Raw genomic sequence first — 25353 nt, 5'->3', positions numbered from 1 at the left:
CCTGCAGAACAGGAGAGCAAGATTTTGTCCTTCAGCCCTCTGTGCCTCAAATTCACACCTGGAAACAGAGATGCAGCATCGCTGCCATATCCATCTGAGAGAATTACTCATAAGAGGCAGTGAGATACCCCTCCAAACACTAAAGTCTCTAGGACAAGTGGGATGTTAGGTCAAGCCAATGTTGGGTAGTGAATGGGAAAAATTCTGGGGGGTTATGATGGAAAGAATAGCTCTTGAGCTCTTCCAGAAAGTCCCCGTATTACTTTGACCAGCTCCATAATATATAGAAGTTTCACTTCTGCAAATCTAAATTTGAAGCTGAGACTTAGTTTGTTCTTTCCTTGTCCATTTAGGCAAAAAGTTTTAAATATTATTAAATCTTTTATTTCTTACTGCTCAGTAAATAAATGCTTCGTGTAGTCCCCTAAGTACCAGCTATTGTCCCTCGTAGAATTTTTGGTTCTAATGATAGGAGTTCTTGCTGGAAACTGTGAGGTTTCTGCTTTTGGATTGGGTTCCCACCTCACAGAGCAGGAGGGAGACCCTCTTTTTGCACAGGGTAGTGCTGTCACAGCTCACATGGAACAGTGTTTGCTTTTGGAAGCTGTGATATGTACCCCACTCCACAAATCTAATGAACTGAAGGATAAAGAAAACATATCTTTGAACATTATCATCATACTTACTTCAAAAGGGAGTTGTGATCTGTGTTTGGTCAACTTCAGAGCCTTAACTGTCCCTCTCATCCTTACCCTAACAGCTGTGGTGGTTATTCCACAGCTGTTCTTCACTATCATATATTTTTAATATGTTTTTTTCACTGGCATCTTCTCAGCCACAGTGAGAAGCCACATCTTACATCAATCCACAAGTTCCATCTCATCCCACACAATCTCATGCTAAGGCTAGGAGAAACACATACACCACCTTATTTAATTCCTTCATCCTTTTCATTTTTTGTGAGTCAGTCACATATACAGACAAGGACTATGGAGCACACTGTGAAGTCCATCTACTTTACAGTAGCAAACATAACCAATAAACAAGTTGTACCCAAAAGGCAATCTTTATTCACATATGTGACTCTCTCCTTCTGATTCCCAGCTTTACCCCATTTTGGATATTACCCTCTCTTTAAAAGTAAATCAACATGTCTGTATCTGCCTTTTGGAAACTTCTGTGAACCATTCCCATTAGGACAAATATGAAATGCAGAGTTGTAAAGCTGTGTAAAAATCTTAAAGATCCTGAGAAACCAACAAGACAACAAAGATGCCCACTTTCACATCCACTTTTGCAGGGGATAGGAAAAAATAGACTCACCGAATGTCTGAAAAGCAGTATGAACAAATGAGAGGAAAACTAAAACTGTAGAAAAGGTCAAGTATTTCATTCTGTCTTCTTATTCACAAAGAGAAGAGATGAAATAATTGCTGCAGTAGAGGTCCTTAAAGAATCAGTTCGCACCGGCTCCTTCTCAGTTTTGGAGATTTTTAGTTGAAAGAGAAAACTGGGCTCTAAATAAGGAAATATCCTGTCACATGTGGTATTTTGAAATCTATAAGTAATTACAAAATTCAAACTTTGCATCTGAAAGTGAAGTTTCCATCCATTCAAATGCAAGTGGCAAAGTTTGAACATTCCAAGATCATTCCACTGAATTATTTTTAACTTTCTTGGTTCTGTGCTGGAATTGTAACATTCTGACCCTCAAAGACAAAGAAGCAGGGAGTGCACTTTAAATGGATGTACCTTAAATGTCATGCATATATACCTGGGAAACTCAGAGAAAAATATATGCAAATTTCTTAGCCATATAGGTCTTCACTGTTGCAAAAGATATATTGATTTCATTTACTGCAGTGAGCAATGCTGGCTATTTCAGTGTGAAAAATTAACCCACACAGGACAATTTAATTTTACTTGGTGACTTGATAAACTGGGTATTATGTATATACTTGCCTTTTATCTATCCAGTGTATCAGCTAGTAGAACTACTGTGCTGTTATTTCATGTGAATTTATCTTAGAAGAACCAACACAAATTAGCCAAATCTTTACAAATCTTTCTGATTTTGGCAAAAAAACTGCCTTTCAAAATTATTTCATCCATTAAGTGCAAATGAATTTTACTACTTTATTCTTTCTTTGTACCAAGTGTAAATGAGACAAGGGAAGAGTAATAGTTTCAAATTTTACAAGTGAGCTTCATTCATTTATTAAGTGGAAATGAACTACAGCTATGATGCACAATCCCTTTGTTATTTTGAGAAAAAGGGAGGAAAGAAATTCAGCTGAAATTACCCTTCAAATTTTGTCTCATTTTTCTTAGCTTAATTATGAAGACAAATCTCACCGTATTTTCTGCAAGAGCAAAGCATCACTTCATAAGATAGAAGAAATTCATTTGCACAATACAGTCTTTGGAGATGTGTAATCTAAAATCTAAAAGCTGTGTAATTTAAAATAATGTTATTATGTTGGATTTTTTAATCTGTTTATTCTTTTAATTTGCTTTGCCTTTATCATTAGCCATCAAATAGCACTGAATCCAGTTCAGTATTCATAAAAAAAGAAAAATATGTGTATTTTTTGTAACTTACATGAAAGGGGAAAAAGAAGTTGTAAGATTAAGAGGGCTGTCATTAAAAGTAGTTTGAGTACAAAATGCCGTTTATTCCTTATCCTCTGCAATACGTTTTGTTTAATTGCCATATCTACATCGTGTCAATCCAATGTGGTGTGACATCTCCTCTGCCGTTCTTATGCACTTTCTAAAGGTTTGTTGTTCCCAGAGACCCTTGAGATCTTTATTTCTTCAGTATGTCAGAGACAACAGAGAACTCATAGGAAACTTAAACATCTCAGTAAACCTCTAAAACATTTCACTAGCAAGGCACTGCTGTGTGCCCCGCGGTTTTACGGGCCTGTAGCATGGACACAGCGCCCAGCTATCAGTCCATTTATCAGAGAGGTGGAGGACAATATCAAAGGTATCCTAAAATGAGTGATCAAGTGGAATAAAACCAGGAATGGATTGGTGACTACTTTATAGTTTATTTATGGTTTTTTTAGTCATATGCCTTGTTCATGTTTCTGCGTCTCCTCCTGTCAGCCTCTCTTTTAAGGAAGAAGACACATTAGATCAACAAACCATATATCACCTCCACATGCTAATTAAACACTGAAGTGTTATTATGCAATATATAGATTGTTTATTGATATAGTCTCATGTTGATAATTGATAAAAAACATTCAAAGTCATAGAATAAGACTGTGCGCAAAGATTTATTTGTTTTGCAAAATCCAAGTTGAAGCCATGAACGAAGGACAAGTATTTGCATTTCACTTATAATACTATAGCAAGGAAGATATTTATGTAAAGGGTGTAAAACAAGGGCAGCAATGGGGAAGAACAATTCATGTAAATCTCTGTTTATTCCAAACACCACTTGAGTAACAGTGTGGATGCTTCAGTACAGTATGGTGAGATACTCTCAAAGTGCAGGCATTAGGGCTGAGTGCTCTGCAAAGAGTGCTCAGTTTTAGTCTTGACTCTGTATGTGACACTGTCACAAATTCCTAAATAAGTGACCCATATCTTTTAAATCTAAATTCCCACTAGTTATTTTCCATGCTCACCTAATTAGCCATTTTGTACAGTACGAAGTCAATAAACACCTGAGAGTATTTATTGCAGAGCATACAGCAATAGTTCTCAATCTTTACCGAAGGAATAACTGCCAACGTAACTTCACAGTAAAAGTTACATGCACCTAATAAAGACTAAGGTTTCCTTTAGTTCAGCTATATTTTTTTTCAGCTTAACCATTTAGTTTGGCTGTGTTATCCCATCAGACAGCACTGTGTTCATTTTTTTCTTTCTTGTTGGTAGTATCACTTCCATTGTCCCCTGCAGTCAGGGCATGGCTGTATTCCAGGTGTCTGCTGCCCCACCTCAGCTCTCTTCCAGTTCCACTTCCAATTTTCATCTTGAATAAAAAATAAACCATGAAGCCCATCCCTAATAAAATGATGAAGACCAGAGTAAGTAGTATCCACATATTCAGGTGACCACTGGCTTTGTCCTTTTTGGCATCTATAAATAAATAAAAAGCAAATAGAAATGAATGAACTGTAGCAACAAATAAATATAATAATATTGAAAACTATAATATCTCTCTTAATTACTCGGGGGAAAATCTGTTATAATATCTCTGTGTCAGTCTTCCTCATAGATCTTACCATGCAAAAGGAGGATCAGAGAGGGGGTGACCAATTTACCAAAGCATTTGATTATCTTGGGGTTCCCTAAGTGTCTTGCAGATAATGATAAATTAGGCTGGGAAAGAATTCACTGGTAAGTAAGTAAATTAAGCTCATATTTAAAAAACAAAACAAACAAAAAAAACCAAACCAAAAAAAAGACCCGAAATAAATAATATTAAATTCAAGCACATATCTGAAATTGTTTGGAAGGTGAAAAAAAATCTTACCTTCCACGTTCGCAGCTGCTTTAAGAATAGCTGTCAAAGATAAAGACAAATGTTAAGACAAAATCTAAAAAGGTCACATTTTCTTCCTGACAGTTGCTTGTTAGCAAAAGGTCTGGTAACCTGCATATCATCATCACTTCTGAAAACACATCTGCTAAATTAAGAGAGCTGAAAAGGTGCGAAAGATTTTTAACCCCATATTCCCTTCAATAAAACTGCAGTGTTTTGCATATTAAAGCCGCCTTCTTGCTTCTTTTGTAATAACCAGAATATCTCCAAGCACTGGTAGTTTCTGACTATTTTAAGTGGACTCTCTCTTCTCCCCTGATTAATTAACCTTGCCCTTTTCACCACGTCTGTTTCTCGTGGAGACTGGGAACAACTTGATCGACTGCTGAGGATATTTGAGCTTTCCTGTATCGCACACAATTCTTTTGAGACCCAGCAGGTCTTAATTTACCATAATTCATTTGCAGGTGTAATTACACGTAGAGGCTCCGGCTTTCTTGTGCAGCGTTTCCCGGCTGTGCACAGAGGGCGCCATCCCCAAGGTTTTTCCCGGCGGCTGGGTGGGAGCTGCTGGGAGCTGCTGGGAGCTGCTGGGAGCTGCTGGGTGACGGACACGGCCAGGATGAATCTGCCCGTGGGAGCGTGGGATGCAGCAGGAGCCGGGCTGCTGCAGCAGAACCAGAGCAGTGCGTTGAGCTCAGGTGTGATTGCGAGCACGAAGGAAAAGCAGCTGTTAAATTTGTCCATTGAAAGGACGCGGAGCTGGCTGTAGTGCAATAAATATCTGGTTGTGCTGGAACGCCGTTCCTCTGGAGAACCCCGTGTCAGGGAATATCCTCTGTACTTTGGCATTGCGCATCAGGGCCGCTCAGAGTCAAACCCGTCAAATAAACTGTGTGGTGATAGAGAGTTTCTGCTTTCTGACATGTTTGGTAACAAAGAACTGTCATTCAGCAGTGTCTGCCGCCTGCAAAGAAAACTAGGCATTGTCCTAAAAGCAGAATTTTCCTTTTGAGATCATGCCCTCAACACTGGTGTGACTGCTGCTTTCCCCACCAACTGCAGGTTTGCTTTGGTGGGGAAAGGACTGAACCTCAGAAACATCCTGAACCTTGGGGTTGTGAAGTAGGGCAGGAAATTGGACGTTTTTGCAGAATTAACAGTTAAACTCCAAAATACCACATGGTTGTTTGGCTCACAATATTCTGATGTTTCTACTTCCTGACTAAAGCAGATGGTGCTCAGTTATACAGAAACAAAATATTAAAAAAAAAGGAAAAAAAAAGCTAACCAAAACACTTCTACTCTTTTCAAAGGTCACTATGTGCTCTCTGGATCGCACTTCCGTTTCTATTTAAATAGAATTGCTTCATCCATCTCTTGCTGGAACAGCATGTATCATACTACAGCAAGACAAAGAATAGCAAATTATTGATGCCACTCTTGTTCCATAGAAAGAAAATAGGAATGTTAGTAGAAAAAAAATGGGTTTATGTTGGAGGGGAACAAAACAACAAAGGAGTTTAAATTTTTTTCAGGAATTATTTATGATTTTTACTTATTAATTGAATAGTCCTCACAGAATGTAAGAAAATCTGAGGTTATAAAGCAAGAAATCATAAACAGGGCAAACAACAAAAAAAATTGTATTATTTTTGTCTGAACATTGAAACATTTGTATCAGTCCTTTGTCATGATCATATTGTGCTATCACTACTGAAATAAAACCATAAATGGAAAGAGCAAATATTAAAGAAGCCACTTACTCTTTGGTTTCTTACAAATAAAACCCTTTTGGGAAGAGCAAGGCTGGACACTCCAGTTGCCGGTGGCCGCAGACAACTCCACGCAGAAAGCCAGCTCATCCCACGAGGGCTGCCCCTCACCCCAGTTGACAAAGTCTAAGGCACTGTTATCTTGCCAAAGCAGCTGCCCTGATGTTGCAAAAGTTAGTATCAATACTAATAGATCCACAGGAAAAGTTTTCACCTTAGTGAATATTAACACAATATTATTTTGTTCAGCCTAATAAGGCAATATTACTTTCTTCAAAAATTCCACCTGTTGTTGTTTTTGTTACATTTTATCTCATTTGATTCTTGTCTCAAAAACAATATAATTGCTTTCCCAAATTATGATTTGCAGATTTATCTGTCATTTATATTTCTCCCTATTTTTCTCTAGGATATTAAAGTTTCAAACTGAAAAAAGCTTAATTCAGACTTTTGATAAAAAATTTCTAAATTATTATTTCAGCAGCACTCAATGAAAATCAAGCAGCTTTCACTATAATGCTTAAACATATGCTTAGTTAAAAATGAAAACTTTTTTTCATAGACCCTAACAAAAAAAGAATGTTTCAATGGGATCAAAATAATCTAAAATCAAACACTTTCTGACTGCTTTTAGTCTGGTAACAGTGTTTTCTTCCAGATGCATGTTTTCTTCTGCATGCTTTAGCGAGCAGCCTAATTTTTTCCGTACAGAGTCACAGAGGAGCTTGATGCTGTGGGCTCTGGCTGGACTCTCACAGGTCCCACATGAGTGTTCCTCAGCCATGAGAAGATGAGAGCCAGCCAGGACTTGTTCCCAACAGGAAAAGCTTTCTCAGAGACCAGGAATACGAGAGAACCTCAGAGAGGACTGAGGTCTGAACTTCTACTATACTTCAATTGGCTGCTTAAAACCTATTTATTTTATTAATTTTTGTCCATTTAATAAAGTCTGTTTATGGTTATTTATAGAACTTAGAACAGTTACTATTTACGTTTCTGTATATTCCTATCCAAAAGCCGCTTGTCTTGCTTGTGTATAAGTCTGCATGTTCTATTAAAAAGTTTGATTCAACCACATCTTCTATGGAAGTCAACATAGCACCTATAAAAAAAACAATGGAAGAACATTGGAGATATCCCCAACATAGTTACAGCTTTTGAGATAGGTTAAGTTTAATAAAAAAACCTCTCCTGCTGGTAGGGAGTAAACAAGAATTTAAATAGAGACAACAAGGTAGTGTTCAGCTGTAGGGGAACAGTCCGGACAATGAGAAAGGTCATCTAAAGTGAAAGACACAAAAGCACAGTGAAGATGATGACTCTTAAACACCAGACAAAGTGCACCGTATTTTCAAGTGATTGGATGTTATTTTTCATAGGAATTATGAGTGATTAATTATTTGTTCTTCATGGTTTGACAGAATAACATATAGCATGAAATATTATTGTGTAACAAACAAATTTGCAATTCAAACTGATGTATTAATTTTTCTGGCAATGGTGGTAGAGTAAGAGGGCTAAGAGGATCTAAAAAGATATGAAACAAAGGATTCCTTTCTTTTCTATTTCCTGGCCTCCTGAGACATGCATGAGATAGCCAATGACTCAGCAGCAAAGGTGAAAGAGTGCCAAAGTGCTGCTCCTGTCTTGGTCAGGAACAGATGTGTCCAAAGACAGGGAGGGAAGCATTTTCTGTCCCTGGGCTCTTCAGTCTGCCAGGGAGCCTTACTGATAGAGCAAGGGCTACCAGGCAGCACATGCAACCCTTTTCGGATGACACAACCCGAATTAAAAATGAGTGATGGTTATTGCGATATTTACTTCATATTGTGTGGGGAGAGATATGGAAAAGAAGGAATAAGGCCAGAAACAAGTGGGGTTTTTAAAAATCACATAAAATTTAAGATGTTACTAAAAGGAGAAATTTTGTGAATGAAGAAATATAACAAGAATCAAGCACAACTGGAAAAATAAAACTAGGAAATCTGATCACCTTGAATTCAACATAACCAAAAAACACATAACAATAAAAATAAATGAGACATTTATTCCTTATTTTTCATATTTGTAGATTTTGCATTATTACTTTCCAAGATTTTTTTAAATAGTCCTATATTTGGGTAAAAATAATAATTACCTGATTGAATGCATTGAGTCACAGACTGAGCCCAGCTCATTTCATTGGCATTGAAGTTATAGCAGTGGCTTCGGAAAGGAATCCAAGATATGTGATCAGATTCAGGACAAGTTCCAGTATCCTGCGGGGGATCAGAAGGAAGGACATCTAGAAGAAATGAGATATTATAGATGCTTTCATTCAGTAAGGATTACAGTTCTTCATATATGAAATCAAGTATTAAAACCACCTTTTCTTAAAAGTACTTTAAGTATTCTTTGGCACACAGTGCTAGAATTATCAGTGTCAAAGTCAGGGGTGACAGTGAGGATCAGGACTGGCCAGCCACAAGAGGATGACTCAGTGTGAACCTGTGCTCTTCTGTGTTACTAACTAAATCAAACTTGTACTGTCTCAAGGATATTTGAGTGTTCAAGGATTTTTGTTCTAGTTTATTTTGTTATAACCAACAAATTTATATAAATAAAAGAAGCATTAAAAAGCAGAAAAAAAGCCTCCTAGAAAACTCCCAAACTCTCAAGAAGTTCAAATAAGTTTTATTTTAAATGAAATATCATATAAACCCTAGTTTACTGTAGAAATCTCCTATTTAATATTTTCCTCAAGATAACAATCCTTACATAAAATTTCTGAATATCTTTATATCTGACAAAGCATGGAATAATCTGAGGCTTATTGAATATTTATGTGGTAACCCCTCATTTTCCTACAAACAATGACATTATGGAAAGAAATGGCGACATTGTCGATTAGTACATGTGTTTTTAAAACAAAAGTTGCAAATTAATAGCTATGAAATTCAGAGCATGGCCTAGAAAAGAAATTAAAAAACAACCAACCAACCAAAAAAACACAAAAACCCAACCCAACACAACCGCAAACCAAACCAAACCAAACCAAACCAAACCAAACCAAACCAAAAACAAACAAACAAAAAACCCCCTCAACCCCCCAAATAAACTCTGTATTTTCATTAGGTGTGTGTCACTAGAGCTAACAGATGTTACTCTAACACAAATGAGAAAGCAAAAAAGCTCGGTCCCATCTTGAGGTTTGCCTGCAACTTTTACTGTGTAGTATTTCTCAGTGCTACCCACAGAAACCCTGTGGAGTATGAATTTTTGTTTGGGCCAGTAACAGACCCTTTTTTATATGATAAAACTCTTTCTCCTTTATCCACATTTTGGAATCTAATAGTAATGAAGTAACAACCAGTGAAGGAATGATGTGTATATGTCAAAGAAAAAAAATCTGTTTTATACTCAGTGGATTTCATCAATTACAGACCTTCGCATAAAACCCCCATCAGCAGAACCAGTTTTACACTCTAGACTCAATGTGAAATGTCTAATGTTCCCACAATCTCTGTGATCTGTCTGCCTGCTCCCATGGCAGCTATCACTCCAGCCCACTAAAATGGAAGGATCTTGGCTGGTGAATGTCAACTCCATCAAAGTAAAACATCTGAATGCAAAATAAAGGTATTGACATTACATACTCAGGCTTATTCCTCAATATATACTTAGACATTTGCAATTCAGTCAAAGCAGATAAAGCAAGGTTTCTGCCATAAAACCAAAAGTCATTGCCATTGCTTACCCTCAGATTCTTTGCAGACAGGAAGATGTTTTTCATTACAAGGTGCTGTTTTCCAGCTCCCAGAGAGTGCTAGATAGACACAGACTCTTTTCTGTCTTGGTTCTCCATAGTCCCACTTAGAAAAACTTATTTTCCTTTTATCGGTCCATCTATAATATCCATAATTCTAAAATTGAAACAGACATTTAACATAACAGTTCTACACTCTCATTTGCTGTTTCAGATAAATGCAGTTATACAGAAGCACATTTTCAAAGTGATACAGGCAGCTCAGTTTGTACTGTGCTAGTACTGTTAAAATACTGGTTGAATCAGGACTCAGCGACATATAAACAAGACACAGCAGTATGGCTCGCATGCTGGAACAGCCCATGGAAGTGTTTAGAAGGCTAAATAATGCTCCCTGGGGACTCAGTCCCTTGTTGGGCAACGTTGTGAGGTGGAATTCCCATCCCAGAGGAGTCAGATCTCCATGAAGAGCAGCAAGACCATAGGAACATGAAACCTGTGGAAAGCTTGGGTGGAAATGGGTCTCAGAGTTGGCAACCAAACAAGGACTCTAAGCTCCAGCAGTTTTGAGGAGAAACACTTAGGAGTAAACTGCAGCTATCACTATGAGATACCTGAGAAAATTATTACTTTTTAAGAAGAAAATGAGAAATACGCTGAGCAGGACTTCTTGAGTCTTTGTTTAGTCTTCCCTCCTCCCCTTTTTTCTTTTCCTGGAAGAATCAGAAGAATTACAAGGAAAAGCACACAGACACAGACAATATATTGCTGCCAATAAGAAGAGGGGGATAAGATGTGGTCTCACTCCAGTGTATAGCTGTGTCAAGAGAGGTGTCAGGTACACAAGGTCATACTGAGCTTGGCATCATCAGGGCAAGATCAGTCACTTCCTGGGGAACAGGCGGAACCACAAAGCTTCACTCTGCAAAGTCACGGATGGCTCATTTATGAGTACCAGGGGAATGTCTGGTGATTCAAACTTGGTCAAAATGGAATTTTAGCTGCTTTGTAAATCATACTTCTGTGACTGTAAAAACAACCAACTTTGATATCAAGTGGACTTAACACTATTATTTTGGTTTGGGCAGCGATGCCCTGTGGACTTGTGCAAGTGGAAGGATTTATTTTAAGGTTGGTGACTACCCATCACTTATGTGAGCATTTGGTCTGGTGGGGGGACACATACTGTTAGAATAGTGGAAATACGTATTGTTCAGCAACAAATTCATTGTTTCAGACAATGTAGCCTTCTGAGGGGCTTTATCAGAGTGTTGCTGCATCATATAACTGGAAATGCTATTTTTACACAATATTTATTACAAGTATCCCTAGGTATACTGAATTTCAGACACGTTTTGCTATGTTATATATTAGAGTGGAATGACAACTAGTAAAAACAATGAATGGTTAAGATGATTATGACAGATGCAAAAGCTTTGTTATTATCAAGAGGTTTTAGTCAGATCAAAGAACAATGCAATAGAAACATGATAGTTAAGTGCATTTAGCAACTGCATATTCACCAGGGAAGCTGAAGCTCAATTTGTCACTCAGTCACAGAGCTAATAAGACTGATTCTCACTCAGGTGTTCCCTTACAAAGGGGTGGAACTTGATTTCAGTATTCACTACTTCTGGTACAGTATAACTTTTACTGATTTTAATCTTTGGGACCTAGCAGGTGTAACAAACAGTGTATGCTCAAAGGTGTGTGGTTTGGCCTATAAACCCTTCTGAACCAAAATGTAATGGAAAAGCTACAGCTGCCAATGATCAAGAGGCACTAGCCCTACTGACCATCTTGGATCCTTTGAGTAGGGGTCACCTGACCTAAAAATGGCCATCTGAAAGTTTACCAGATGTTTTTACCTAGGTGTCCAAGATTCCCACAGAACTAGTAAAGAGAGTCCAGCACCGCCAAAGGTTCTCATCCTTCTCCATTGCCTAAAATGGAGTTTAATGATTTAAGATAGATGAAGTCAAAAGATGTGAGACTGTCCACCAGTCCTAGGTTTCTAAATCTGTTCATGCTACAATTCTTCTGCTAATAATAACAACATTTAACTTTACGAAATATTAATTTATTAATCTTACCACATTGCTGTTGAGCCCAATCCATAAGGGCTCTTCATATTGCACTGCCCGCAGCAGCAAGAATATATTACTGTAATAATCAAAAATGCTGGCAAGCTCTGAAGATTTCTCCTTGCATGCTTTTCTTGCTTCTTCCCAATCCATTTTATAAGGAATGATTAAATAGCTGCTGTTACCATAATGGACAAAATCAGAATCTGGACCACTTGTGGGATGAAACAGTTCAGGCTCTGTAGGAAAGAGGTACAAATTTGAGAGGAAGAGGAGAAAACAGTGAAAAATTACTAGGTACTGGATAGCAATATTGCTTTTGAGTAACAGATGAATATGGTGTGCCAGCACAAGCATCAAGTAACAGCATTTCTCACACAATACCAAAGAGAATTATTTTAATGGCAATTTGGAATTATTTTAAACTATGGTGTAAAAACACATACAGGGATTAGAGAGAGGCAGAGAATGAGCTGTGTGTACCTATAAACATACACTGACCAGATGAAATGATGTGAATACTGGTTTCACCATGATCCTCCCCCAGAGCTCTCCATGTCCCCCCACCTCAGTGCAGGTGAACTTCTTCCCAGGCACGAGCACAGGACTATCTCCATACTGCTTCAGTCTCAAAATAATTTTTTTCTAAGCAAAGTTTGTGGCCCTGCTGCTACATCTTTCCCTTGTAGAATGAAGTGAAAAAGGAAACTTTATTTGTACCTTAAATTATATATGCAGAAGTAGAAGGCAAAGGCCTAGAATTAGTGATGGGGACAGAAGAAAAGACATAAACTGGCTTTGTGTTCAGTCACTGTTGAGGATGCCCTGGCAATTTTTTTTGCTAGTGTCACTCTCATGCAGCTTTCTGCCCTTGCATGGGACAGAGCTGTGAATCATCTGACCCAGCTGTGGCTTCTTCCTCTATTTTAACTTGCTGCTCAGCACTTCCCTGTTTTTGTTCCTGCAGACTCTGCAGTGTAGCTCTGCTCCGGATGTGTCTCCCACCCTAAGGCTTCGTGAAGAAAACTGGAACTTTTTCCCTTCTGAGTATTGCTGTTCTTGTGTTAGGAAGGCCTTTCTACAGACTGATGAGCAAACTAATCAGTTTAATTGGCCTCAGTTAACCCCCAGTTGGAGGTCACTGAGGGATTTGTCTTTTTGTTTTGTATTTGCAAAATAACTGGATTCAGGCTCCTAGATCTATGATAATTGGGTAAAGCACAGATGACTAAACTTTTCTGTTAATAGAGAAAACAGGCATTTTGAAGGCATAGCCCTTCTAGGAACCTGGTTTGGGCACTTTTCTTATGATGAAGATGGTGAATCCTGTCTTCAAAGTGTCTACATGCCATGTGCAAGCATCTGATTAAGTGTGGATGTCTGCAGGGTAGGCAATGTTGGCTTTTCTGAGTGGTGGTGGGTGTGCTGATGGGGAGAAGTCGTAAAGCAAAATATTTTCTATAGTCCTTTATCCCAGAGTGCCTTTTTGTCTACTTTCCTGAGCCAGGAAAGTAGCCCTGCTTCTCTCACCCTGCCTGCTATAGCCAAAGCTGTGCACTTACAACTGAGGACTTAAATGGTTGGATTTTTCAGTAAATGTTTTGCAACAAAAAAAAGTGAAAAATAAAACTTACCACTGTCCATCTGGCAAATATAGCTTTTTTTATGCTGGCAGTCAGTATTTTGCCATAATCCTGCATCATCTACAGATCTTTTTGTCATTTCAATACAATCAGTCTAGCGCAAAAATAAAAAATAAAATTTTTGCTGATAAAGTGCAAAATTCCAAGCAAAATAACAGAAATAGGTATGAGGACAAAAAGCTAATAGCTTTCTTTTCTAATTTTCTGGCTCTTCTTTTCATGTATTGCTTGTTGGAAATTAAATGCATTATATTATATATCTTAAGCAAATGTACTTTCATTGGCAGATTGCTGCAAGAACTTCTGTCAGTTTATTAAAATTCCTTGGAATGCATTGAAGTTATTTTTACTATGTAGTTAATGGTAATCTGTACTGAATTTGTTGAAGTTTCATTTGGATTCTCATCATGCAAGGAAAAACTATAAACCAGAATAAAAATCACAACTAAAAACACTGAATATTTTCAGTAAAATATAATAATTATAAAAAGTGTAATTATTTCTAGTGGTAAAGATAGTAAAGCATTCCTTTTCTGCAGTTCTAGACTTTGACAAACGAATGAGATTAAGCCTAGACTCTAAACAGGTCTATTAATTCCTGAGTACAGCTTTAAAAATTTGATCTTTGAAATATTCAGTTGCCTTCTGCTTTAAGCAATTGAAAATAAGATCTTATCTGAGACAGAAGTTAGGCTGGGTACTCGAACCTTGAGTATGTTATTTATGTTATGCATTTTCTGATTTATTTCTCTTTACCTGTATTGTAATATACTTCCAGTCAACCCTTGTGAATTTATCTCTGAATGGGAATCCTTGTGCCCACTTTGAATAGTCAAAAACGCTTCCATCTGTCCATAGATATGTATCCTCACTGTTAATATCATTCAGCCCAATCCATGTTCCACTGGCAACATCGTTTAGGTGGAAGGTGAGGAAGGCTAATAGAAAATAGATTAAAAAAATAAAACAAAAATACCTGAGGATTTTCGTCTCTTCAAATTCAATGTAAATCAAATTACAAATAAAACAACCAATCATCTTCTAAATATATTGGAAATACCAACTTCAGTATTGTTTGGCTATGAGCTAATGGTAAAAGAGAAAAATTACAATGGGTAATCAAACTGAAGCAGTTTGATTTCAGGGAAAAAAAAGAGGGAAAAAAGGAAAACATTTTTGATTTAAATTATTTAGGCTGCATGGAAATATTATAGAAATCAGGGCCAAAAGTGACTTCAAAAGTATTGTCTTTCCCAAGGGAGCATCACCTGCAGATATGTAATTTCTGGTGGATGTTTGTTTAATGTCTAGCTTGAATATCTGTGAGCATTTCATGACTATAAACTATTACAATTTATCCCATCTTCCAAGGCCATGGGGAACAGAATATTCTGTTCCTTCCACATAAGATGTTTGCCAAAACTTGGGAAGTGTCATAATATCTCACTCCAGCCTTCCCTCTGGATCAAACACCTCCTGGTCTTCCCTCATAGATGATGCAATTTAGATCTGGGGGTCGGTTCACCCTCATCCTTAGATGGTGACGTGTGGTTTCATACATAGGGCTGTAAGGCTCAGATGTCATACCTTGCACTTGATCACTGTGTATAGAGGCCAAATTTCCCCCTAATTCTCTACAAACACTTCTTGCTGAGTGCCAAGTTAGTTTCTCATCTTCTCTGGATCCAAATATTTTATAACACTGTGGAGAGAGTAAAGAATTAGACAGACTTTCAGGTGGCAAAGAATATTAAAACCATTGATCTGGATTAATTCCGTGCTAGTCCCTGCATGCAAAGAGCTGCAGATGAGGGATCTGATGAAACACAAAACTGTCAGCCTGAAAGAAGGAGACCCAGCCAACCCCAGAGATACGTGCACAGTACTTAAAAACCTGTGGGGTCACTGCTGGGAAAGAGCTGACAACTGCCAAAGCTTTTGAGGAATTAAATTACTGAAAAGTAGAATTTTTGGGGGACTGGAACTATCTCCTGATTGTGAACCTAATTTGAAGCAGGTAATAATCTCTCAGGTCAAGTTTTTTCAATTAAATACCACAGATGGAGAGCTCATATGAGAACTCACATGAGTGGAACAGCATCGGGAACAAGTGCCCTTTTGTATGGAGGTTTTTCCTAAATACCAGTGTAAAATATTTTTTGTGTGGTTGTGTATCTTCTGTGGGACAGAAGACATGGCTCCTCTCTCTTCATGCCCTTTGAATGCATAAAAACTTTTCCTATTGATTGCATTGTGGAATTGATTTGTGGTTTTCCTCTGTTAGTCTGTTTGTTGGGGTTTTTTAAAAATTCATATGTCCAGGTTTTTTTGCTTAACTTAGCAGAAAGCAATGCTTGGTTTTCTTTTATATTTGATTTGACATCTATTGCTGTTCGTGTTACTCAGCTTAAGATGAGTTGCTGTGATAGCTGATTACTTATGAAAAGTGTGACCTTTCGTTTTTTCATCTGTCTTACTCAGAGAAACAGGGTTACACTTACAGATAAGGATAATGTATCAGGATTTCTAAGTATGCCTAAAATAAGCAGGAATATCTAGAAACTGGGAAAGTAACTATGGCTAAAGGCACAGAGACATTTATAAAAATTATAAATTCAAACATAAAAATCACCTTCTTTTGAGATTTAGTTACAAATTTGCCAACCTGAAAATTCACTGCACTGCTAACTAGGATACCACTTAGTAAACTGGTGTATAGAGGAATTTATTTAATGAGATAAAAGGATAGTTGTTTTCTTCACCTATAGCAAATCTGCTAAATATGGCTGAGATTTATTACTGTACCTTATTGTTAAACAAAAGCCAGGTTTCAGGACATCCTCCCAGAGGTGGAAGTACAGTAGGAGCAAATCCTGAGTAAGTTGAATTGTGCCTTTCACAGATAAAGGCATTTTTCACAGCACAACTTATGTCTTTCCAAAAGCCTGTAAAGAAGTGGAATACATAAAATCACTGAAAATATTACAGAATACAGGAAAACTTGTACAACCACTGGAGCAGTCAGGCCCAGATGGCATTCATAAAGCACAAATGAAACACATTTACCTAAATACACTCCTCCTTCCTTTAAAATATACTTCTTTCCTAAAAGTGATAGCACTGTTTCAAACTTGAGCATGTTAAGAAAAAATGTCAGTATTATTGAACTACCTCTTTGTGGGGTAGCTTCAAATTTAAGTCTGTACCAAACATTTTGGATTTTGATGCTAAATTTTACCCAAATATTTCTTGTTGCTATTTTACTCACCAAAATCCTCTGACATTATCACACAGTTTTCATCATTATTTGCAAAATTGGGTTCATTTGGAGCCCAGGCAACATAATTCACTGGGGTGTCATCCAGCCATCTGGAAGAAACAAGGGGACAGTGTCTGCCAGACAGACATCTCAGCAATCAGCCAGTCACAAGGTCTGTTTTGGGCAGAGGGCTACACAAGGTATTAGCAGTGACCAGAGGGCAAAGGCTCTACATATCCTGCAGAGGACACAGCCACAGCATTACTGCTGCTCTCATCTGTTTAGTACTACCATATTCCAGGCAGTGTATGGACATCCTTTAAATCCCAGAAAGATGTCCTCCTGAAAGTCTTCTATAAACAGATTGTTAAAACAAGTTTCCTGACAGAAATTTCAGAAAGCTGTTGGGTGAGACACTGCTTATGCTTCTTGCTTCCAGCTCACATAACTTGAACCACTTGGGGTTAATTTGATTTAACGCTTTCACATACATTTTATCAAAACCTCCTGGCCCTTTTCTGTAGCCATTGGAGATCTGGTCAGAGTAAATCTCACCCTTAGGTTGATGTCAAAAGTGGATCAGGTAAATAATATCCTAAAATTAGCTGTTTCCTTTCACTATTTATGCAGGGTTGCAGTTCTCAGTGTAAGACATAAAGTGAGCTGCATCTTAGCCATTAATTTTTATTGGGTTTTCTCTCCCAAATTTGGAAGGAAAATGCATTTCTCTGCTTAAATATAGAAGAATGTAACACTTTTGATGTGAGACAGCTCCTGAAAACTATCCAGAAGTCAGTTGCCCAACAAGTTTCATTTAACTTGTAAGACGAAAGTGCACACAGAAGTGCTCCCTAGAGTGAGATGAAATTACCATCATTTGTTGTCCATTACATTTTCCTTTACTCACCTTAATCTCTGATCAAAGCTGACAACTAAGCCAATGAAATATGATTTTCCTCTGTGTTTTCTGTACATCTAAAATAAAAGTAATTAATAGTTAAGCAATAAACTGTTCCTCAATGTCAAGCAAAAATCTGAAAGCCAATTAACCATGCCTGTGATTTTTTTCCCCTTTTTTTTTCAGAATTTGAGCCTCATAGAAGGAAACTGTAGGTTCAGACTCAGGTTTCAAGCAAGCAACAGGTATATGTGGAACATCCTGGAGTGAAGAGCCCTCTGTACAGGAAAGCAATTGTCACTGTGCTGAACACTGCATAAATTAGAAGAGATGAGCAACCCGGGCCAGAACTATCCTTCTCTGCACCTCTAATATTTGCATGCCATTTTCCTCTACCTATTAAAAACAACGCCTTTTTTTACAGGTCCTGAACAAATCTATTGCTCTATAAATAAGTAATGTAGGAAAATAGCTCAGGACTCCAGCCTTGCTAAATATTTAGTATGTTCCCTTTATTTTATCATCTGGTCTGCTTCAAAATGCAACTATAATTAATAGGCTTTCTGCTTACATATTGCCATAGAAATCGTCTTTTGCTTTCTTCCTCAATGACAACAAGATCTGCAAAGTTCTTCTGACAAATTCTCCGTGCTTCTGCCATATGGACATGTTCTTTGCTGAAATAGTACTGCTTATTTTCATATATAATCCATCCATCACTGGTGAGTTGATAGTCTGAAAGATAAAGAATCATATATAATATTTTCCTATCTGGTCTGTACAAAGTCTGAAAACTGTACAGTAATCTTTGTGAAAGAGAAAAGAAACCTACCAAGTCTGTAGTTTGCTTCAGGCTTTACCAGTGTACCTGTAAAATAAAAGATTGTAGTAAGCAACATCCTAAATAAAATAAAAAATTTCGGAGAGATTTGCTTTATGTAGTTTCACGTGCTTTGTAAAATAGAGGGAAAAACCAAACCCATCAAGCAAACTATGAATTAGCTAATGCATTTTCAATAATTTAGAGCATGTACTGCCATATTAAATTATGTATATAATTTAGAAACATTTAGCTAATGAAAAATATGTACTTTACAGTATCTCCAAAAGAACTGTATCCAAAAAATCCAGGATTCACAGTAAACTTGTAGTAGGTTAAACAAATATTACTTTGAAAAATTATTTTAGTATTTTCACTTGACATGCTATGATTAATCTTTTTAAAATTCTTGGGACTAGAGCCAAATAACATAATCCAATATAGTAAATTCTAAATCTTGCCTGCATAGTAGTAGACTACCCACAAGTACTGAAAACTTAATGCTGTTTTATTGTTAATATCAGGCATAACTTCCAGTGCCTCAATGAATTCTTGCTTTCCTGATGACTTGATGTCTACTAGGACAGTCTGTTTTTAAGAGTCATGGAGAGCCAATAGATATTGACCCCAAGTTTCTAGTTACAGGCTGGACCAGGAGGAAGCAAATTAGCTGTTGCTATTCCCAGAGCCAGCTATAGCCTCTCAAAGGAAGTTCTGCTTTCATAGGAATGCCTGTTATTTTGTACTTCTGGACTACTAATTCTGTTGCTTGCTCCATTTCTACTGTGGTTTCATGGCAAGAAACACAGTGTTATAGAAATGACAGAAATAATTTGATGAGAAATAATTTGATGAGAAATAAGCAAAAAAAAAAAAAAGAAAAATCAAGTCAAATTATTTTGGGGTCTTTTAAACGCTTTCTTCTTAATAATTGAGAGAACAATAGAACTAAAATTATTTCAATATCTTCATCATTAATTTATATACTTCTGGTCATTTTGATTTTATTGTTCAATGCTAACATAACTGTAACATTCATTGTTTTCAAACAGCTGGAATATCTTTTGTAAATGTGTGTCTTAAGTGAACATAAGGTAATTCACTTCTGAGCATGTCTTCTCTCACATTGATCATCACAAAATCTAGATTCACAAGATCAATTTCTTGAATTTTTCTTGCTTTTGAAAGTTCATCTAGGATCAAGATAAGCTGATCAGAGTCTTTGTGTTGTGTTTTCTGAACTTCTGAGTAATCTCACCAAGAGCAGAGAGCCACATCTGTCCAAAGCAGCATGCTCAGTGTGCCCAAAAGGGCTGCACAGGATGTGCTGCTTCGAGCTGGTGTGCAGAAATCAGAGCTTGGATGCTGTGTTTGTGTGACTAATCTACCAAAAGTGATTCTTCCTTTCTGGTTAAGCAATTTTTCAATGTTACCATGGTGCCTCATTCATCCTTCAAGGGTTTTGTTGGCAGAGTCATCAAATATTAGATACACTCAGTGTTTTTATATAACTGCTTATCCCTTCCCCTCCCTATTGTGCACCCTAGTAGTTCCCAGTGTGCATCCAACTTTCTTCTCATTTCAAGAAGGTTTTAAAAATCTCCTTCTCCATGGAGATGCATACAAACTGTTTACAACCAGGAAGCAGGGATGTAGAAGTAGGACTGAGTATGCAAAACAAGTTCTTTCACTATCAGCTCTCACTTGAGGTCTGCAGCCCAAGCACACCCCATTTTCATCTCCTGCTGGTGGGCACCCCAGCATCTGTCAGGTCCATTTTGTGGGCCTGGCACCAAGTGTAGGAGTCTTGGCATTGGGACCCTGCTTCCCAGGCAAAGCTGGTGGATGCAGGAGTTCACCAAGGTTACACCAGCCTCCACTTTTGATTATATTAGGTTTTCAGAATTGCTGGTTCCTATAGCAACTGATCCCTCTCTTGGTTCCTATTACTTGTCTCACAGTGGGAAGCCAAGCTCTTGTCCCTTTTGTAGGAAGAACTCTCTTGTCCGACATCTACGGCTATCCTGGGTAAGCCTGAAGCAGACAGAAATAGAGGGAGGAGATGAAAGGAGAGGGGATAAGTACCTTTGCTTTGCAAATTTATTCAACCCATGGCAGAAAGAGATAAAACTAGAGATGAAGTAGTAGGGACACTAACATCCTGCATCCAAGGACAAGAGAAATACCTCAATTCATTCTTCTTGGTTTATGTGTTGCCTTCACTGCAACTGGTTTTAAAATGAACAATTCCCAGTATCTTTCTTACGTTCAATTTGTTTAAATCCATAAAATTTTCTTTTTAAACCTGGGTTTATTGCTCCAATTAAATGGGGAAGTAATAATACCTTTTTTTGTTTCACAAATCCAATTAAGTAAATGTTCATACCGCAAGTCGTTCCAGCGCATTTGGGGTGATCTATTAAGCATAACACAATGCTCAAGTTCACCATGGTTGTTGGGTTCATTTTCATCCCAGTTCTCATAAATTACCTGTGTTGGAAATACATATAAATTACTGAGTGATTCAACCTGAATAAAAGTAATTGAGATTGCCATGGTGACACAACTTCAGTGTCTCATTGTCTCAAGTACCTTTTTTACCAGATCAGTAGGAGTTCAAACAGACCAGAGAGGGCTGTGAAAGTCATGCTGGTCAGGTTACTTCCCCACCACTCCCTGAAGAAGGTGCAGAGACTACATAGTATAGAAAACCTTGTATTTGATGAAAGAAAAACTGATGGGCAGAGGGAGTCACATTTATCTTGTTTTGTGAAAATTGTTGGCTGGGCTTCCCTGTACTGCCATACAGCAGTGCCCGTTTTGGGGTGCTCTGTGTAGGAGCACAGACTGCCAAAGGTGGGGTATGACATGGTACCAGGGATGAAACAGAGGCAATGCTGTGCTAAGACAGTGCACTGCAGCTATTCAGCTACTGGATAAAGGGCTGCCATGCACCTGAGGAAGGTTTAATGGGGAAACCATATTTTTACTAGAAAATGGACACATCGTGAACCAGCCATAAAATAGAAAATCCAGAGCACGAAAGACAGAAGGACTTGAACATGTACACAGGGGAAAAAGTCCATGGGAAGGTTGTGAGAAAGGAACAAGCAGCATTGGGGAGGATGTGAATGAGGAACAAGCAAAGGAGGAAAAGAATAAGAAAGTGCAAACTGAAGGTCAGTTGTGACATACATGAGGGACGATGTGACACACATACACGAGCCAATCGTAAAGCATAAAGTTGCATATGCAAATAGGCCTTAACCAATAATAATTATTCATGATCGTGTGTGGGAAAAGCAAGAATTGTATATTGGGGACAGTAGTTTATCAATAAAATGGCTTCTGCTTGATTCACATTGAATCGTGTAGAGACCATTGTTTCTCTCTGCAGTTTAAAGAGATTGGAAAAAAGGCATAAAAAATAAGAAATATATATATTCTGAAAGACAGAAGGTCAATTAATATCCAGCAAATAAATACTCACAGGGGAGCCATCGATCCAGGCAAATCCTTCATCAGGATTTAAGAGAAACAAACCGATCCAGAAGGCCTGAGTGTTCAGTCCTTTATCCCTAAAATAATTTGTACAAGAGAGATATATGAGTGTAGAAAGAGAGGCCAGGATATAAATCCTGAAAAGCATAGAAACATGCTGCTTTCTGTCACACCTGAATTGGGACCTGTGGCCCAAAGCGAAGCTCACTCCCTGCACTCTGTCAGGGGGTTTAATACTGCTCTGTGTTGGGCTAAGACTTCCCATATTTAAAAATAAGTTAAAGTGATGTGGCCCAGAGCCAGCTCAAGCTCCCATCCCTGTGGATGCAGCACAGCTCGAGGTTGTAGTATGAGTTCAAAGACAGAGGCTTTAGCAAAAATAAATCATAAATAGATGTTTATTTAACTAATAAAAAATAGCAAAAATTTATTTTTGACTGCTTTCATTTGCTTCTTAGCCCTTCCTAAGAAGTTTATATAATAGTTCATGCTATTTACCTTTTCATGCCTATGGACCAAATGAAAGAGTCCTATTTAATTCACTGCATAACACAAAGATTTCCTTCCACAAAAATTTTATACTCTAAAGCAAGAGACTTAACAGGCTAGTAAAACCACATTCAGCTGCTCACAGTACTAAAAAAAAATTTAAATTAAGAAAGGTAAGATCACAAAAACTTCTTAATATGAAAGTTTTAACTCTGTTTGAGAAAGTAAACCTCAATTCTGCAATATGGGAAACAGTTTTGGTTAAATAGCTGTATATTATGTGTCGTTGACATGTCTTGACATTATGAAATACAATCAGAATATAGGTCTAATTTGAGAGGAAAATAATGTTACAGTTTATACATCATGAGCAAGACATAGCCATCTAAAGTGCTCCCAAAGGTTAATTACGATGAATTATTCTTTGATTTCAGGAGTCTTCAGTTTATAGTCAGAAAAATTCCACTCTAAGTCCTTGAATTTTGGTTTACATTACACAGTAACTCAAGGCAATTTTTGAATGAGTTGGTTAAAGTAAGAATTGCACACAGTTACAAAATGCCAGTTAGAGCTGAGTATTTTATTTTCTCCCTTTTGGGAGAGGGACTAACATGTAAGAAATTGAGCAGATCTAGAGAACAGCCTTGCTAAAACCTGTGATGAAAATTTCAAAAATATTAAAGCCTCTTTGAAATACTAAAGTTTGGGGGTTTTTTAAGCAATGTTACAGTATGTTATTTCCAGAAGAAAAATTTCCAACATAATTCAAAATTTGGTTGTTTTTATTCACTTACTTGTTTAGCTCCAGATATGTTTTAAGTAATTTTTATTTAACATAGCAGGAACATGAAAAAGAATTCTTGTTCAAGTACTCACGAAGCTAATTGCCATAATAAAACTTGATCTTCTCTTGTATTGATTGTGACCAGATTTCCACCTATTTCTCTACAGAATTCTTCAGCCTCAAACCAAGACTTCTTTTGGTTTCCCTCTCTCACAAAAAACTGTTGAGAACAAAAAGTAAAAATAAATTAGTAAATTTTCAAAGCTTATAAAACATATGTAATTAAATTCAGCCTCACTTTAGCACCCCTTTACTCTTGACTGAGACAACATGACACCTGTCCAAGCCTTTAATATTGAACATTAGAAATGTTAAGTGTAAATATGTTTTCCTTAGCATCATCTATTTTAAAATAAGGCAAAAGTAGTATAGGCATCTGAGGAAAATAAAAGGTATCAGAATGCACAGAGGAGAAAAAATTAATCTATAACTTAATTAGAATTTTGACCACTGAAAGGTTCAAAAAAAGATGGAAAAACTCAACCAAGGTGTTTCAAAGTAGAAAGCAGGAGATTTTTGAGAAAAGGAAGGGGAAGGGTAAGTCTGTGTTGGACTAGAAAAGATAGTATGGATGCAGAAAATTGTTTGACAAAGCGTGGACCCTAGATGAGGAAGAGGTTTTTGTATTGAGGTGCAAGCATGCACACAAAAAATACACTTTCTGTCATGAAGAACATATATTCTTGGACTAAGGATTTGTTTAACAGGACTAAATGCTTAACGTTTTATGGAAATGATAATCAATAATTTGGTAAATTGCAGAACCAATATAATGATAATTACACATGACATAGAAGCTCAGACCCTTGTAAATACAGGACTAAAATCATCTCTGGTCTCCCAACAGGCAGAGCCTCAGAAAGAAAGTGAGAGCATACTTACATAAAGACATGGAAGAACAATGCTGCATATTTATTTACTTGGTCTATTTTGCCTTTTCTTTCCTTTTTTCCTTTGCAAAAAGGAGAGCTTTTTAAGGCATTTTTAGCTAAATCAAGAGAATGCTCAAAAGCATTACTTGCTGAAGACTTGCCAGCTAAATGCAGATCCAAAAGTATCACTATGAGTATCACATGCTATGTGAGAAAAGGTTGTCAGAGGGGCACATTTTCTCTCTGAAACACTGTCCTATGCAAATGACACTTCCAGCTCTTGAGATGCAATACTATGTTTTTTCTGAAGTTCCAAACTCCTGGAAGCAAATAAATTACGTGAGGTTCTCACCTGGAATTTAGGTAAAAGAAAGCATATTTCTAGCACTTTGTGTTCATCATTTTCCCTTGTTGACTTTTGTTATATTTGGTGGATTTTTCCCCTATGTTTTCTTGCCCTTTAATACCCAAGAAAAGATCATTCCCAAATAATGTCCCAGCATCATGGTGACCCCTGGGCTGCCCCATGCTGAGACTCCCACTGAAGGTGGACACACACTTACTTTGAGGCAGGAGTCTGCCTGGGAGGCTCTGTCCCAGCCTTCGGCACAGGTGGCCACAGGGACCTGTCCTGGAGAAGCAGGAGGTGGCACTCCTGCTGCCCGCTGTTTGCAAAAATAGTTTGATGTCTTCTCACAGCTAACAACATCCCATAATCCAGCTGCAATTCCAGTTCCCATGACAACACAGCCTTGCTCTCTCCCTTTGTGATGTGGAAAAGAAATGAGTAAAACGAAAGCCTTAATTGCTGTCTAAGGAATCAGACCTTTGTTTCTATTCATAGAAGATTATGAAAAGGAAGGTGCAGATTATGCAGATTAAAAAACATCCTGGATATAAAACTATTTTTAATACCACC

At 37.5% G+C, this 25353-nt stretch overlaps 2 protein-coding genes across 4 annotated transcripts in view; both read right to left on the bottom strand.

Annotated features, from left to right (window-relative positions):
- Window positions 1-1488, bottom strand: part of LOC125327538 (macrophage mannose receptor 1-like) — a 35644-nt gene extending 34156 nt beyond the window's left edge. The window contains 1 exon segment of the mRNA XM_048307134.1: window positions 1324-1488. Coding sequence (XP_048163091.1) covers window positions 1324-1393 — 70 coding nt within the window. The 5' untranslated portion in view covers window positions 1394-1488.
- A 1780-nt stretch (window positions 1489-3268) lies between these two features.
- LOC125327553 (macrophage mannose receptor 1-like) overlaps window positions 3269-25353 on the bottom strand; it is a 33851-nt gene continuing 11766 nt past the window's right edge. For all 3 annotated transcript variants that reach the window (XM_048307171.1, XM_048307161.1, XM_048307180.1), the window contains 19 exons: window positions 24998-25197; window positions 23595-23722; window positions 22219-22306; window positions 21074-21218; window positions 18741-18776; window positions 18480-18643; window positions 17918-17985; window positions 17020-17120; window positions 16557-16696; window positions 15339-15453; window positions 14508-14689; window positions 13743-13845; window positions 12118-12347; window positions 10016-10181; window positions 8417-8563; window positions 7265-7381; window positions 6271-6438; window positions 4496-4525; window positions 3269-4098 (listed from right to left, as the gene is read on the bottom strand). In XM_048307171.1, coding sequence (XP_048163128.1) covers window positions 3854-4098; window positions 4496-4525; window positions 6271-6438; window positions 7265-7381; window positions 8417-8563; window positions 10016-10181; window positions 12118-12347; window positions 13743-13845; window positions 14508-14689; window positions 15339-15453; window positions 16557-16696; window positions 17020-17120; window positions 17918-17985; window positions 18480-18643; window positions 18741-18776; window positions 21074-21218; window positions 22219-22306; window positions 23595-23722; window positions 24998-25197 — 2573 coding nt within the window. In that variant the 3' untranslated portion in view covers window positions 3269-3853. The remainder of the gene's footprint in view (window positions 4099-4495; window positions 4526-6270; window positions 6439-7264; window positions 7382-8416; window positions 8564-10015; window positions 10182-12117; window positions 12348-13742; window positions 13846-14507; window positions 14690-15338; window positions 15454-16556; window positions 16697-17019; window positions 17121-17917; window positions 17986-18479; window positions 18644-18740; window positions 18777-21073; window positions 21219-22218; window positions 22307-23594; window positions 23723-24997; window positions 25198-25353) is intronic.

This window comes from Corvus hawaiiensis, chromosome 1 (assembly GCF_020740725.1).
Source record: "Corvus hawaiiensis isolate bCorHaw1 chromosome 1, bCorHaw1.pri.cur, whole genome shotgun sequence".
Lineage (NCBI taxonomy): Eukaryota > Metazoa > Chordata > Aves > Passeriformes > Corvidae > Corvus > Corvus hawaiiensis.
This window is presented reverse-complemented; position numbering and strand designations above follow the sequence as displayed.